The 15,314-nt window shown below is 36.4% G+C and overlaps 1 protein-coding gene across 2 annotated transcripts in view; it reads left to right on the top strand.

Moving 5' to 3' along the window:
- Positions 1-13,729, top strand: part of POU6F2 (POU class 6 homeobox 2) — a 354,882-nt gene extending 341,153 nt beyond the window's left edge. The window contains exons 13-14 of one of the 2 annotated variants that reach the window (XM_021546755.4): positions 10,479-10,548; positions 12,891-13,729. In XM_021546755.4, the coding sequence (XP_021402430.3) occupies positions 10,479-10,548; positions 12,891-12,907 (87 nt within the window). In that variant the 3' untranslated portion in view covers positions 12,908-13,729. Of the gene's footprint in view, positions 1-10,478; positions 10,685-12,890 lie in introns of those variants that run through there. The other variant, XM_085570635.1, reaches the window with a different exon arrangement.
- The last annotated feature ends 1,585 nt before the right edge of the window (positions 13,730-15,314 follow it).

Genomic DNA, 15,314 nt, shown 5'->3' with positions numbered 1-15,314 from the left:
AGTTCACTTTTACTAGTGTGCTAATAGCAACTCATTATCATAAAACACTCTAAGGAAGAAGTAAAAACTATTACTAAGATTTAGAATCCGAAGCAGAGTCAAAAGAAATTTTAATTCATCAGCTTTTAATGCTTCTTTTAAAAAAAGGTTTTACCTTATTAATATGGTATATTTTCTTGTTATGTTTCAAAACCCCTCCCTGCTGTAAAAAATTTCTGTGGCTATAATAGGGAATTCATTTTTATATGGGATTGGAGGGAATGTTTGATTTTGTTTGCTTGTTTTACCAATATGGACGCTTGGGGGAGGGTGGGAGAGGTGTGTAATACAGAGAATGAGAGGTTTAAAGTAGTGACTTTGCAGGGATTTATGAGGTCCCCTTGGAGGAGAGGTATTACTTTTCACTCTTATGAATTTTTTTCCCAAAGATAGGAAATGATCTTTCTCTTCACAGACAAAATATATTTCCAGGAATCTCAGCAATGGCCTGATTTGAACAGGTAAAGCTGAATCTATGAGAAAAATTATACACATTGACAACACAACTTTGCCCATCTAATATGTTAGGCATCCACTTTTAGCAAAAACATAAAATTTGGACAAAAGCTGTGAATGCTGAGAATGAATTATTTCAGTATGGCTGAGTTACTAATGAAAACATCATGTAATAAATAAAATATTTGGTCTTGTTCGCTGCAAAAAGTCTGAGCTATATTATACAGGTGTCTGTGACTAACCCAACTCACTCAGATAAATATATAGTCAATGTTTGTCTTATTCACTGTAACAACAGAGAACCAAGTAAGTTTGAAAATGGAAATAACTATAGCCATTCCCTTAGATGTGTTCCTTGTAGGGAAGTAAAATGGGTAGCATATAAGTTTGTCTTTGATGTACATGCATGAAAATTGCTAAGGGAAGTTAAAATGAAGGGATTAAATCATAGTAATTTTTTATGTCTGTTTTAGACTGGTTTTCACAGGATAGGTCCAGTTGAGGTAGAAATTTCATCTGTCTTGTAACTGGTAGAAATCAGAAATGTCAGATCATTGTCAGTGTGGGAAGCTGAGTATCTGTGAGGAGGACTTGCTTAGAACACTGGAAGAATAGCAAAGAACTATTTTCTGTCAAAAAAATTGTTTAGGTGTTCTGGTTTAGGGTAAATTTGGGAGAAATATTTTTAAGGGATTTTTTAGAAAGTAAATTTAAGTGGCTTTTTTTTTTTTTAATTGGTTTGGGAAAAGATCTTTTGAAGAAAAGTGGAAAAATTCTTTATTTAATAGATAAAGTTTTTATTAGTGTAAAATGGATAATATTAAATAATAAAATTTCTGGCTGCTTTAAAGAGATAATAAACTTAAAAAATTTATTTCATGGTTTGTAGTTTGGCTTATTTAGTTTTTTCTTTTTTTTTGGGGGGGTAGTAAATGTTGTGGCCCAGGCCCAGCCCAGTGGGCCATAGGTGTGAGTTGTTGGTGGTTTTTTAGGTTTTTAGTTTAAAGTAGCTTTAAATAGTTCTAATAAAAGAAAAAAAATACAGCTTAGGGATTTTCTTTGGTTTAGCTAGTTAAAAAATAATTAATTGTAAAGGAGAGCTCTGTTTTGTTGTTTATTTTTTGTAGATAATGTAGCTTAGGAGTAAGAATGTGGAGGAGTGAGTGTAGTGTTTGAAAATAAATTGTGCACTTTTATTCCTTTTCTTTTCTTTTTGCTTTTAGAACTAGTTTTAAAGGTGTAAAATTTATTTTTGGGTTAAATAGATGAATGGGGATATAATATAGTATTATAAAGTTATTTTAGGACATTTCATTTTTTATGTTTATATTGTTATTACTAAAATGAATATATATATATTAATTTTATAAATACATATTATATATTGTATATAGTTATATATAGATAATGACAGTAATATTTAGTAAATAGTGAAATTTATATATAGTTTCACCTAATAATTAGATTTTTTGCAGTATATATTATGTTTTTTTTATTTTTTGTGTATTATTTATTATGTATAATTTGTTTTTTGAGTAAAAACAAGGTAATTTTATGCATGGGTTTGTTTGTATCTGAGTTAGAATTCATTTAAATTGTTTTTTAGTAAATTTTTGATATGCATATTGGGATTTTGTTTTATTTATCGTATGTAGGGGTTTAGATTGGGGTGACTTTTGTTAGATGTTTTTAATTTTTGAAGAATTTTTTAAATATTTTTAGGGTGGTTTTTCATAGTTTATTGGGTTTTTTTACTTTGTTTGTAGATGGTGTATGGTAGACCATATGGTGCACTTATTTAATGTTATGTTTTTTACCTTAGGGTTGATAAGGTTGTTTTTGAAATGACTCCTATTGTCTTATTAAATTTTTTAGAGGTATTATTCTTCTAAAGGATTTTGTTTTTTAGGTTTATGATGGTGTTATGGGCTGTAGCGTGAGGTATAGATAGGTTTTTAGTTATTTAGTGGTGATCTTTATTATTGTGAGTATGTAGTGTTTTCTTTGGTGGGTTTGAGGCAGCATGATGTAATTAATTTTTAGGCTTTTTTATATTTATATTTGGACTATTCTTTATTATGTTATAGGGGTTTTAATTGCTTGTTTTTTTGATGATAGTATACATTTTATGTATACTATATTTATACTACATTTATACTAGATACATTTTATTTATGTATAATTTGAGAAATATTGTTTATGGTTAAATTTACTTTTTGGTTTTGTGCTTATTTATAGGTGGTATTTTTACTTCAATGATTTGAGGTATTCTGGGCTTATTGAGCTCGGAATATTTTTTTGTGTTGTAATTCAAATTTATTCTTGACATTTTAAAATTTTTTTAGCTTGATTTATTTCTTAATTGCTTTGGGGGTTTTTATTAGTTTTATTTTTGGGGATATAGATATTTATATAGTGGAATTTTATGGATAGTTTTTTATTTTGGTAGTGACTTTTTTTACTTTTTAGCAGCCTAAATAGGTTTTTTTTTTTATAATGTTAATTAGGCTTTGGGGTTTTTTAGCTATTTTTATAAAGTATTGGCTGCTATTAATGAATTGGTATAAAGGCATAGTTTTGGTTATTCTTTTAAATAATATTTATGGCTAGTTGAATGGTTTAGTAAGTTGATTTTACTTTTTTTTAGTAGTTCTCGTGATTTGTTGTGTGTTTTCTGCCTCTTGCGGTAGGAGCAACAGCCGTTGGTTGAGGCTGGTTGTTTTTGAACCATTGTCTGGTTTAGCCAGTAGTAGCTGGTAGGAGCCTGAGTAGCTGGGGTGTTGTCTGCAGCCTGAGTGACTGGGGTAGCTGCTGATTTATCTCCCTGCCCTCCATGCCTCCATCTGCTGCCCTACAGGATCCAGCAGGCTGCGATGGGCATAGGCCAGAGCCCAGCTTATTGCTTGTTGCTTTTTCTGCTTAGAGGCATCGTGGCACTTCTCTTTCAAGTATTTCCCCACCTCATCGTGGTTCTGAATTTGGTCATGTGGAAAGTCCCAGGTTATAGGGTCAAAAAATTCCTTCGGGGTTTGGCCCATATCCTCCCATTCTCTACACCACTCAGGATTTTCCATGCCTGGGTCTACTTCTGGGGTAGGGAGTCTCATCAGCTCCTCTGGAAAACTCAACCCTCATTCTAGACATGTTGCAGACCATATAGAGGAAGCCTACCAGATTAAATACCAGGAAGGTGGTATCCTTGGCATTTAGGGGAAACTGAACATTCTCAAAAAGTGAGGTAACAGATTCAAAGAAGAATGGAAAGTCTAAAAAACCTCATCCCCTGCTCCTCCTCTAACAAGCTGAGTGCAATTTTTAACAAATCCCCAAAACAAGCTATTGTAATTGGGATGCAGGGTATGACGAAGAAACATAAACCATACATACATGGAACAAATTCCAGTACCTTTGTAAACTCCCTATAAAACATTAGCACCGAGCCCGACACAATAGCTATTCTAATCTGTGCCACTCTGCTGTAAAAACTGCATGTTAGGGACAATACTGGAGCTATTTCCAGATAAGAAAACAAGCCTGGGAACCAGAAAGGTATTAAAACCTAAAAAAGCCTAGGGACCAGAAACACATGAAGGCCTCCATGCTGAGAGACATTATGAATTCAAGCAACATGGCTACTGACTGTTTTATCCCACTACAGAGTAAGCACAACCAAAATGAAATCAGAACAGGTTTTTTCCACTTTCTCAAAGCACATATTGGGTGCCAAAATAACGTATTTGTTTTGGTTTAGGGTAAATTTGGCAGAAAACTTTTAAAGGTGTTTTTTCTAGAAAGCAAATTTAAATGGCCCCTCCCAAAACTGGTTTGGGAAGTGATTTTTTTGGGGAAAAGTGGAAAAAAATATTTATTTAATAGGTTAAGCATTTATCAGTACAAAAAAAAATATATTAAACAATAAAACTTATGGCTCCTTCAAAGAAATGATAACCTCAGAAAACTTCTTTCATGGTTTGTAGTTTGGCATATTTAGTCTCTTATCAGTCTCTCTTGCACTGGAAATGCTGAAGCCCAGGCCCAGCCTGGTGGGCCACAGGTGTGAGCTGTTGGTGGTTTTTTGGGTTTTCAGTCTAGAGTAGGTTTAAATAGTTCTAAGAAAAGAAAACAAACTATAGTAGAGGGAACTTCTTTGCCTCAGCTAGCTAAAAGCAAACTAAAAGCAAAGGAGAACTATGTCCCACCATCTGTCCGTCCACAGACAACACAGTCCACAAGCAGGAATGTGGAGGAGTGAGCGCAGTGTCTGAAAACAAATTCTGTGCTTCTTCTTCCCCCCTTTGCTCTCAGAACCAATCTTAAAGGTGGTTCTTATAACTTATTTTTGGGCTAAATAGACAAATGGGCATATAATTTAGTATTATAAAATTACCCTAGGACATTAGGAAACTAGTGAAACACTTTTAAAAGACTTTTAATTAAAGTGCCAGCGTTAAAGTATGTTTCTTTTGACTTTTTAGAACAATAACATAAATTCAGAAGGAGGCAATCTGGCTCAATCACCCTGTACATCCCCAAAGCAAGACAACTTCTAACTTTAAGAAGCAAAGTATACACTGTTTTGTGGTATTTTTAGAAGTGCATACATGTTGGGGAATAATTTTTGTCTGTAATTTATTATTGCACAGTCTGGTTCTCTTTTTGTCTCCATCCTCCTGACTTTAATAATACCAAAAAAAAAAAAAAAAAAAATAGCAGAAAAAGTAAATCTAAGGCTTGTCTCATTATGGTAACTGTAAAATTTTACTTTTATTATTATAGTATATACCTTTTATTTAATATTTTTATTTTCCTTTGACTTTCACTATCCCACTGTTTTATAAATAACTGAGCTAGTGGTGGTTTCAGCTGTTACAACGCATGGGCTGTAGGTCAAATGATATTGACTATATTTTCACTCCTTGATTCCCTTGCCACATTCTCTCACCCCAAAAAAATGGAAATAAACAAGATAGAAAAAATTAAGTCTCCAATCTTTTAGGAATATAGCATGTAGCTTATTAATTGCAGGGAAGTTATTTCAGAACAGAAGTCTAGAAGGTCTCAGAAATTTTTGATAATAAATCCAAAAAAATATAAAACCAGTAGCAAAGTCTTCAGGGACACTTGTAACAGATAAGAGAGATGTACCAGACAGTGAGAGAGACCTTACAACTATGATGGAGATAGCTAGAGGAAAATTAGTGCAGACCAGAAGAAAACCCCAGCACTCCCTACAAAAGCAGCCAAAATATATTAGAGAAAAAAGTAGACAAAGGGTTCTGGGATTTGGCCATAAGGATGACCAGAGTGACCATTAGCAAGAATTAACTCCTATTGAGTGCTGGCCTCACAATTAAAACTACAGTAGTGAGATGAAAAATGGGGAAAATATCAAGGATTTAAGTGACTGATTAAAGAGGAAGGGTTGTCTGAACAAGGCTTGCAAAAACATTGTATGCTTTTAGGAAAGGAAAAACATTAATTTGTGAGATAGTTTCTGTACCAGAGTTGCTGAGCCAGCTGTCTTATTTTCCAGCACTATCTTCTATGGCTCAAAGAAAGTAGAGCTTGCAGGACAGGAATTGAATAGAAATCCCAAATTAAAGCAAATGCTAAATAACAACAAGGAAACAAAAAACTTCTGAGGATTATTTAAAATTCATGTAGCACATACACTGTATCATATATTTTACAAATAGGCTTGCATGAATACCACAGAAGGATTTGTTTGACCACAAAAAGGAGAAACAGCACGCCTAATTTCCAAGCAGATACTGGTAGCATCAGAAGCTGTACAGAGTACATCATCTTGTTACAATATAAATCTTTGCCCCCCACCCACTGATGCTGCTTGTTCCAGTAATCATTTGTAGTGAAATTCCAGGGTGAACAACTAATAGAGTCACAGCAGTACACCTGCATTATAACAGGAGGGGACTGCGATTACTGGAGGAGAATTTAAACAACTCAGGATTATGTGATACCCCAGCTGTTCTAGTTCACAGAAAGACCTCAGTGGACTTAGGTAATTTTTTCAAAATCACTCACCACCCACAGCATTCTTCAGTTCTCTGTGTAGAATAATGCACTGTTGGCTCATGAAAAAAAACAAGGAAAATGACTGACACTCCCCCAATTAGAGGGTCTCGCTGTCACTTTTGCCATCCACTGATATCCAGTATAACAAGAATATCAATAGAACTTCAATTGAACTATCACACCGTGTATCTAGGCAGATTAAGCAGTAATAAGAAACACACTGGATGACATGAGATAGGGTTTGTTCTGCCTATGTTATGGAATATTGGAAGGGGGCAGCTGTTCAATCAATACTTGTTCTTTACAGAACCTGTCAACTGGTAAAGTTGCAAGGGGCATTTTTAAAGATATAAAATGTAGGGGAGCAAGTCTATGCTTGCTACTCTTAATGTCATGTTATCCATAGTTAAAGTTGGATTACTAGTACTGCATATAAATGCATGTTTCCACCTGGTCTCATGAAAGTAAACATAGGTTATCATAGGTTATCTCAGTAAGCTACAACTAAAAGCTCCCCTTTACACCTCTCCCCCCCACCAAAAAAAAAAAAAAAAAAAAAAAAAAAAAAAAGACCTCATTGGAATAGAGAATGAGCAGACTAATGTACCTGACATGAACAATATATTAATATGAATTTTCTCACTATACTTCCCACAAGATCTGGTGAAATTTTTGTGAAAAATTGAAAATTAAAATTATATTGTAGATATTCTTTTAACTGAAACATTGCCACCTGCTAATATGAGGTAAAATTGACATATGGCTGATTCTATACTTCGGCTTTATTCTTGAGTTCTTGAGTGCATCTAAATGGAAATATCATGACCTAATGCTGATCAATATATATATATATATAAATTGATTAATGTCTAATGTAAATCTAGTGCAGCCTAAAAATCAAAGTTGGAGGGTAAAAAATGGTTTTTTAGGGGCAAAATGCAAAAGTTTAAATTTGTCATAGATAGATCAAAGTCATTTGAAAAAGGTACCAATAAAGCAATGTGGGCAGAACAATGAGACAGATTTCAGAACAGACAATACAAGCATACCTTTATTTTCCTTTTAAATTTGGTGTTGAAATGAATGTACAGTATAATAAGCAAATTCTTTCCATGTCTAGCTAGATATAAAACTGTGCCATGCAAATTTTCATAACAAGGTCTTATCCTGAGTAAGGCAAAGCTGGATTTCTGACTGCTCATTTGGTAGCCATGAAAGGCCTTGACAGATTCCAGTTCTTTCTGAGACAGTTTTCTATTAAAAAAAAAAAGAAGGAAACAAAAGCCCACTGATTCTACTTACCAAACCTCAGAACTTCTCCATACATGTAACACTTTTCAGCTCAATGGCTCTATAGTTTCTACAATGCCAAGGACATATCAGAACACTGTCTATACCTTGGCATTTTCTTCTTCCACAGTAGCCTATCAAGACCTACTGAAAGATAATGAACCATTTCTGTGTTGAGCTAGGAATAAAACATATAGAGGTGCCATGACTTTCCAAATTCTTGAATCTTTCTGTTTGAAAAATGAAAGAAGATTTGAAATCACGCCCTTTAAAGGCTTTTCTAAAGTATTAATTATTATTGTTGAATTCTTAGATATTTCCTGCCATCCCCAAAATTTAACATTGTAGTTCCTTAAGCAATACTGTTGTCAGCAGAGATTTGGACCCAAAGAAAATCAGAAGCAAAAATAATACCAAGGTTTTCTTCAGGTCAGTCTTCTCCTAGATGATAAAAGGAAATCATTATGTGGTAAAAAAGCAGAAAAGCCACCATTCAAGAAGAGACTATTTGGCAGCTTAGGATTGAACTGGATTTTTATGGTTATAGAGAGGATGATAAAAACCATCCTGGAACTGTTCCCTAGCCATTTTCCTACCCTTTCTCCTCTGTATCTGTTTATGAAGTTACCTGATAGCATTACACATATTAAATGTGCTTTAGTTTGCCATTGACATGATGACAACTGAGAGCTCTTCTCTGATTAGCATGATGGATTGGGAATGCACTCATGTAGCTGCTCTGTGCAGAAAGTCACATTCTCATCCTGCAGGATCTATTTATGCACTGCTGCTCACTTCATTTTTCCAACTTACTTAGGGCTCTGTGTATCTTGCAGATTAGATGCAATTCTCTCTCCATAATTCAGAATTTCAAGGAATCTTTGCACCTTCTTATTTATCTCTCAGAGAGATGTTCATGATACCTTCAGCTTTATTGTGATCTACATGTACATTTCTTCCACTGTACAGGATTTAAGTTTTCTTTAGTTTAGTTCTGATTCTCTCTGCGCCTCCAGCTATGTTCAACTAGTGTTTTTCCCAGATCAAAACGTCATTCCATTAAACCTTCATGCCTTCCATCCCATCAAAATATTGATGAATTTTCCCAGAAAACACCCTGGGAGCTGAACACATGCCAGTTACACTTGCTGTTTTTGCTGGACTGAAACTTTGAGCCCTGCATAACTTTCTGCCTCAGGTGACTCTTAGTGATTTGAATTTTCTTATGTCTTCAAGTTCAGAGCATTGACCATCCTCCATAGTATTATTGTGGACTAGTTGAATTTCTTTGACTGGTGAGCTCAAAATGTTTCATGAGGATTTAATCCTGATTTTTTTTCTGTAGTAGCTCCCAGAATTTTTTTATTCCACTCACAGACTCACCTCCTGCTGGGAACATATCTAGTCCTTAAAAATTGCTCTTAGGTGTCTCAGTTCTGGTTTCATCTCTCTGGTTTCATCTTTCATTTGTATTTTTTATTGTTTGCAACTATCTAGTACCACACTCTTCAAATTTCCTTATAACAGTTGTAGGATTTCTTTCCTTTTGTCTGAATTGCATTGAAATTATTAGGCACATAGAGCACTTCAAAGACAACTATTCTAGAAATAGGGCAACCTTCTAAATAATTTTCTCTGTTGCTGACATCCTAATCCAGATGCTTGGAAGCACAGCATGACAGGCTATTTAAAACTTCCTGTGAGTTTTCCAAATCTCCAGAGAGTTTTGGCTCCAATGAAGCTTTTAGTTACTTTATTCTTTCACTCCAGCTCTTTTCTTGTTCCATTTTACAAAGACCAGGAGGTGATCAGCAGCCATTCAGAGCCTACCATTCCCACTAGAGTTCTGCTTTATTTGATTGCTCTTTCCAGCTGCTTTGTGCACAGTCAGAGGGAGCAAATAAGCAAGTGCATGATGCAATGAAGGAGCACACAACTGGTGGTGTAAAGGAAGAGGTGACAAAAGTTAATGTGAACTCTGAAAAGAAGCAGGCAAGGAATGGCAGCTCTCATCACCCAATGGCAGTGGATGAGGGAGAGGGCAGGTGCTCAGCCCTGGCTCTGACACTTGCCCTCAAATCACTAAAGCATGCAGATCTTGGTGTCTCTTGTTTCATGTGCATCAGATCATTTCTTATTGAAAGACACAAGATTTGCAGTTTGTGCTCATGTCAATCCCAAAAGAGCCAGATATTCACCTCCTACCAGCAGGGTCCTGTGGGTTCTAATAGCCCTGATCAACTGCTCTCCACACCCTTGGAATATTGGTCCAGGAGCCTTAGTTCAATTCAGCTCATCACACCCACTTCTAGAGTAGGGGGAGTCACAGGAGTGCCTGTCTCTACTCTTGAGTCTGGCCTTGTTTCCTGGATGAAGCTAAGATGTGTGTAGCTGCCATCTAGCCCTGTGTTCTGGATGGACTTGGGATACTCAGTGCAGCCTTATTTACAGCCCTTCTCCAGTCATACCCTGGACATTGCTGATTTCCTCACTATGCCAGAGGCTGTTGATAGACCCTGTTTCAAACCTCCAGTTTTGCTCCCTTAGTTTGAGTCCTGTGGGATGGTATCCTGTCAGTGGGATGCTGTCCTGCTCTGGGGTCAGTCATTGCTTGGCTCTTGTCATAGTGTGGCCCTGTTTATGTTGTTCCCCAACAGGTCTCTTCTCTCCCTTGCAGTGAAGAGCCACCTTACGACATGAAGGCTCCTGATGAAACAAATTGTACAGGTAAGTCAATGCAAGGAGTTTTATGTCTTATTACATGACTTTATTTATCCTGGACCTATGCAGGTGCCATACAATGCAAATTTTCGTCTGTGCTTTTTCAATAAAAATATCTAAACTTGCCACATTAAGTGACCCATAGCTAGACTGGCTGGTCTGTACTTTCACACTATTATAGGGGAATATGTCCTAAACATGTTCAGTTAAAACACTTCCCAGATGACGAGCATTGAGCTGAGATATAACAAAAATCAAATTAGCAGAGGACTTAGTCAAAAGAATTAGGAAGGCAGGAAAAGTTCTGTGACAACTTTCTCAAATCCAAAACTGTATTCTGAAGTCCCTAGAGAAGACTGTCAAACCTCACTCCACAAGCACGAAAAGGGATGAAAGCAAGCTGCTGTCCCTAATGTAACAGCATCTACAGAAGCCATGCTAACAAGTTGGGAACAGCTGAGAGGAAAGACACATAATATGTAACAGTTTCTTCTAAATGTACTAAATGTAGTGGGGAATGATGTTGCAGTATACAGACTTCACCTGTAACAGTGTCCTGTGTAAGACTCCTGCTGGGATGGGTGTTTGCCCAGTAAGGAGAAGTCACAAGCAGTTAAAAAGCTGTGCAAAAAAGGAAGAAAATTACATTTCTCATTTCAAATATCACATCTGAACATTTAGTTACAGAGCTACCAGATATAACAGTACACATAGTAGCAGTGGAATTCTGCATTTAAACACATAATTTTCTGCTAATAGGGGTCTACAAGGAAGTTTCCTATGACATGTATTTAAAAGCAGTCAGCCAGGTAGACTGCTCCTCCAATTAAGAAATTTTACATGGGGTTTACTTCAAAGCCATGTGAAAAACTTCAGTGAATGCCAAAGGAATTCATAAATATTTTACAGTTTGTTTCTAATGTAGGAATATATAACTGATTACCTACAATATTGTTGTATCAACATAGGGCATAGGAATTTTCAGCTGATTATAAAACCTGTTAATATTTCTCTAAATCATTTGTTGATTCCATCTTTGATTGTAAACAACAAAACTTGATCAAAGAATTATATTGGTAGTTTTTGTTTGTGAGATTTCCCTATGTGTTTGTTCTCTAGTTGAAAAGTTTGTGAAATTTTCTGTTTCCTCCCTAAGTTAATACTCACCTGAAAGAAATTTTTAACTCTGACTTTGTAAAACAGACATTGACTTTCTGTGAGCAATTTTGTTTAAGAGCAGAATTATAAACAATTCTGTCTTAGGGCAAAGGCAGTGAAAATGTTGCAGTACCTCTGTTTTGATTTACTTTTTCAATATGGCTAAAAACAGACAAAAACACCCCAATCACCACTAAAGCAATCTATGTATTACTTTTGTTGGAGTTTATAGACATGAAATAATTGTAATCTATTAACACTGTTAATAGATCAGTCTGTGTTTTACTGTTCTGCTCCTATAGGCAAATAAATGGAAGATAAAGCAGTGTAGCTGCTGCACTAATTGAATGCATTTCTCAATTATTCAAGTTAAACTCAAGGTTTTGTGCCTTTCCTTGTCATTGCCTATGTCAATGATCTATTGAGTGCGACTAGCCAAAGAGGAAAATTATTGACTTTTAATTGACTTATTTAAGTTACTATGAGATAACATTGGCTGATTGGGTGGCTTTGTCCCCTCCATTACTTTTCTTAATAAAGACTTTTATCCTAATGTTTTGGATATAAATACCCCAGTTTTAGTATATAAAGCTATTTTTATGCACTTCTACATAGCATTACATTTTTAGCAGTTACTAAAAGCTGCTTTTTTTTGCTACTGAGGTTTTTCTACACTGTAGTCCAAAGAAATATTCTCTACCTCTTAAATTGTAACACATTATTCTACCCCCTGTAAAGGCTGAGGGCTAGCTTAATTCCATGGGAACTTGGTGAGGAGCTCAACATAGGGTCCTCTAAAGTGCAAATTAAAACCTGATTTTTAATGTCCTCACACAAATTAAAAATCAAAGTATTACATTGTTTTGTGAAACTGAGTAAAGAGCAAAACCATACTTCATATTACACTAGAAATCAGGTGCCTGAAGGGACAGCAAATAAACACTGTGCTAATACAGCAATACCTTTTTATGACTGATATGATTGATTTGTTATTCTCCTGTGTACCATGGATACAGACAGAAGAACATAAGAGTTAGTGCAAAAGACATGGAGATGAAAATTCACATTTTTTTCACCAGATTTTAAGGCAAGAAATTTCTAATTCTTGTCCACTTCTTTAAATTTCAATTTCCTGAGTGGAGTTCGGTGATTTTTTTCTTATTTGTTTTGTTTCTTCTTCTTTTTTGCAGGTAAAAATTCACCTTGAGACTGAGATTACTATTGCTTCAAAATATCTCCCAGATGAAGTTTTAACACAAGACCAAAATTAGGGAACAGAGAGACCTTCTTTGAATTGGTCTGACCCTGCGAACACATTTTTCTGGGGTATAAAAAGACACACAAATTACTGGTATAAAATAACTTAGCATTTTTCCGGTTTCTGAGTGTAATTGTTTTAGTTTCTATAATCTGAAATTATAGACCTTTCTTACACAGGTAAGAGGAAAAGCTCAGTGTGTTTTTCTCACTCTTCAGCAGCAATTGCAGAGAACTGGAGTCAGGACAGAGCTTAATTCCAAGTCCTACAGCATCATCTGCTGTTCACAACATAGATATCAAAAAAATAAATTCTGTTTAGTTTAGTAGGGGAAAAAAGCCCATACTTAAGGCCTGTATGAACAGGAGTGTCTATCATTGTGAGTCTGGAGTGCAGAAAGATGGACAATTTTGATAGTCCAGGATTTTGTAGGCCAGACTTCCAGCCATGACTTGGGTAAGGCTGATGCACTGTGTAAATAAAAGTTCTTCATCCCTGAGCTGAAGGAACTGTAGTATCTGGTCTCCTCTCTGCCTTCTCCACCATGTTATTGTGAGGGATGATCACTCTGGGATCTTTCTGTCCACAAAGAAGTATTCAGTGGTAGAAGCAGTAGTCTAAGTCTCAAAGTCTTAAGGTGGATTCTACTTGTCATGGCTGACTGTCCTCATGATCTAGATAAAAATCTTAGTTCCTTTTTAAGGAGGTTAATTTGCTCCTCTGTAAAATATAAAGTAGGCAATGCTTGGACTTGGAAGATCTACAGTTCCTAGCTCCGTCTTTACCAGCTGCTTAACTTTGGGCACTGTCTAGTTCCCCAGTTTCCCTGCCTGTTAGACATGACCAACAGTTTCTACTTTGCTAAGAATAATTCAGCTATGCATTGGCCCTTTGCTAGCTCTCTGGAAGATATGAGACGTCAAAAAGACTGAGATGCTTATGTAGCCAGATGCTGAAGAAATCTACCTGCATTTGATAGAATACAGTTGGATACATTTCAGCTTTGTCACCACAGAAAGACCTCCCTACACCCAGGATACATTTCAGTGGCAGCTGAGGACAATGAACCCATGAGATGAGTGAGAAAGATCTAACCTAATGAACACTGTTGTATTGCACCACAGAGATTCTGCGAGAAAATGTTAAATCCAATGGTTCTTATAATGTAATGACTTAATATGTTTACTTGAGTAAATTTTCTCTCTTTAAAAGACCTGTGGGATAGATTTAGATAAATAAGACATGCTATGTTTCTGCTTTCAAAGGCATTTTTTGCACTCTGTTACATGAATTGTTGTATTGCACTAGGCTTCATTTCTTCCCAGCATATTCCCGACAATGAGATCTCCCCATTAGTATTGCCTGTTCAGTGTTTTTAAAATGAAAATAAGAGTCATTGCATTTATTGCTGCTGTTATGCCACTAACTAGTGGTTAAACTACAAAATTAAATATTCTTGCTGGATCCTGCAAGTTAGTATTGAAAGACCTTAATGTTTTTAGTCTGTAGGTGCTACCTGATGTCAGTGCTCCATAGTCAATGTCCATGAACAGCTGTACAGAATCAAAGTTATGATGTCATCCATTTCCATATGATGTCAGCAGTCTGCTATTAGCTGCAGTAAGAGATGCTGGAAGGATCTTTGTGTACAAAAGTGTCTAGGTTCAACAAGACAGGAATCTGCGAAGGAGGGCTAAAGCCTCCTGTGCAATGGAGAAGGTAAACCCCCCCCCTCCGAATTACTAGGAGTTTTAAATCAAAAGGCTCTCAGGCAAAGATATGGGAATGGGAGTAACAATTCTTTACTAGGAGAAAACTAGACAACAATTTAAAAAGGCAAATGCAATCGGTACAAACAAAACCAGTGAAAAAAGTCCAGAACCTGAGGATTCGGGGTGCCAGTAGCAGTCCTGCTGGGATAATTGCTCCCCTTGCAGTGGTTGATGAACTGCAGCTGCAGTGGTGATCTTTAGAAGGGTACAGTTTTCCTCTGAAGATCTGGTGGCAGTGGGGCCGGTCTTCCTCTGCGCCGGGGTTGCCTCCGAGCTCCGCCGCCGTCGCCTCCACGCGCTCCGGCTGCTTCGCTGCGAGTGCCGCCGAAGAGAGCTGCTTCTCTGGCAATCCCCCAAAGTAAAGAGCTGCTCTGTCCCCAAAAAGGTACCCCCTTATACAATAATAGAGTGCTTGGCTTCCCCCTCTGGGTGGGACCCCTCACAATGGGATGGTGTTACATTTCCCAGCCCGGCAGTGAGTCAGTCAATAGTGTATAAACAAACCATTGCCTCTACGGGGCAAACCATTGTCTTTGGGAGAGATAACAAAACCTGCCCAACCTTTTGACAGATGGCAAATAGAA

This window comes from Lonchura striata, chromosome 2 (genome assembly GCF_050655825.1).
Source record: "Lonchura striata isolate lonStrDom1 chromosome 2, ASM5065582v1, whole genome shotgun sequence".
Classification (NCBI taxonomy): domain Eukaryota; kingdom Metazoa; phylum Chordata; class Aves; order Passeriformes; family Estrildidae; genus Lonchura; species Lonchura striata.
The sequence above is the reverse complement of the archived record's forward strand: the minus strand, read 5'-3'. Positions and strand labels throughout refer to the sequence as shown.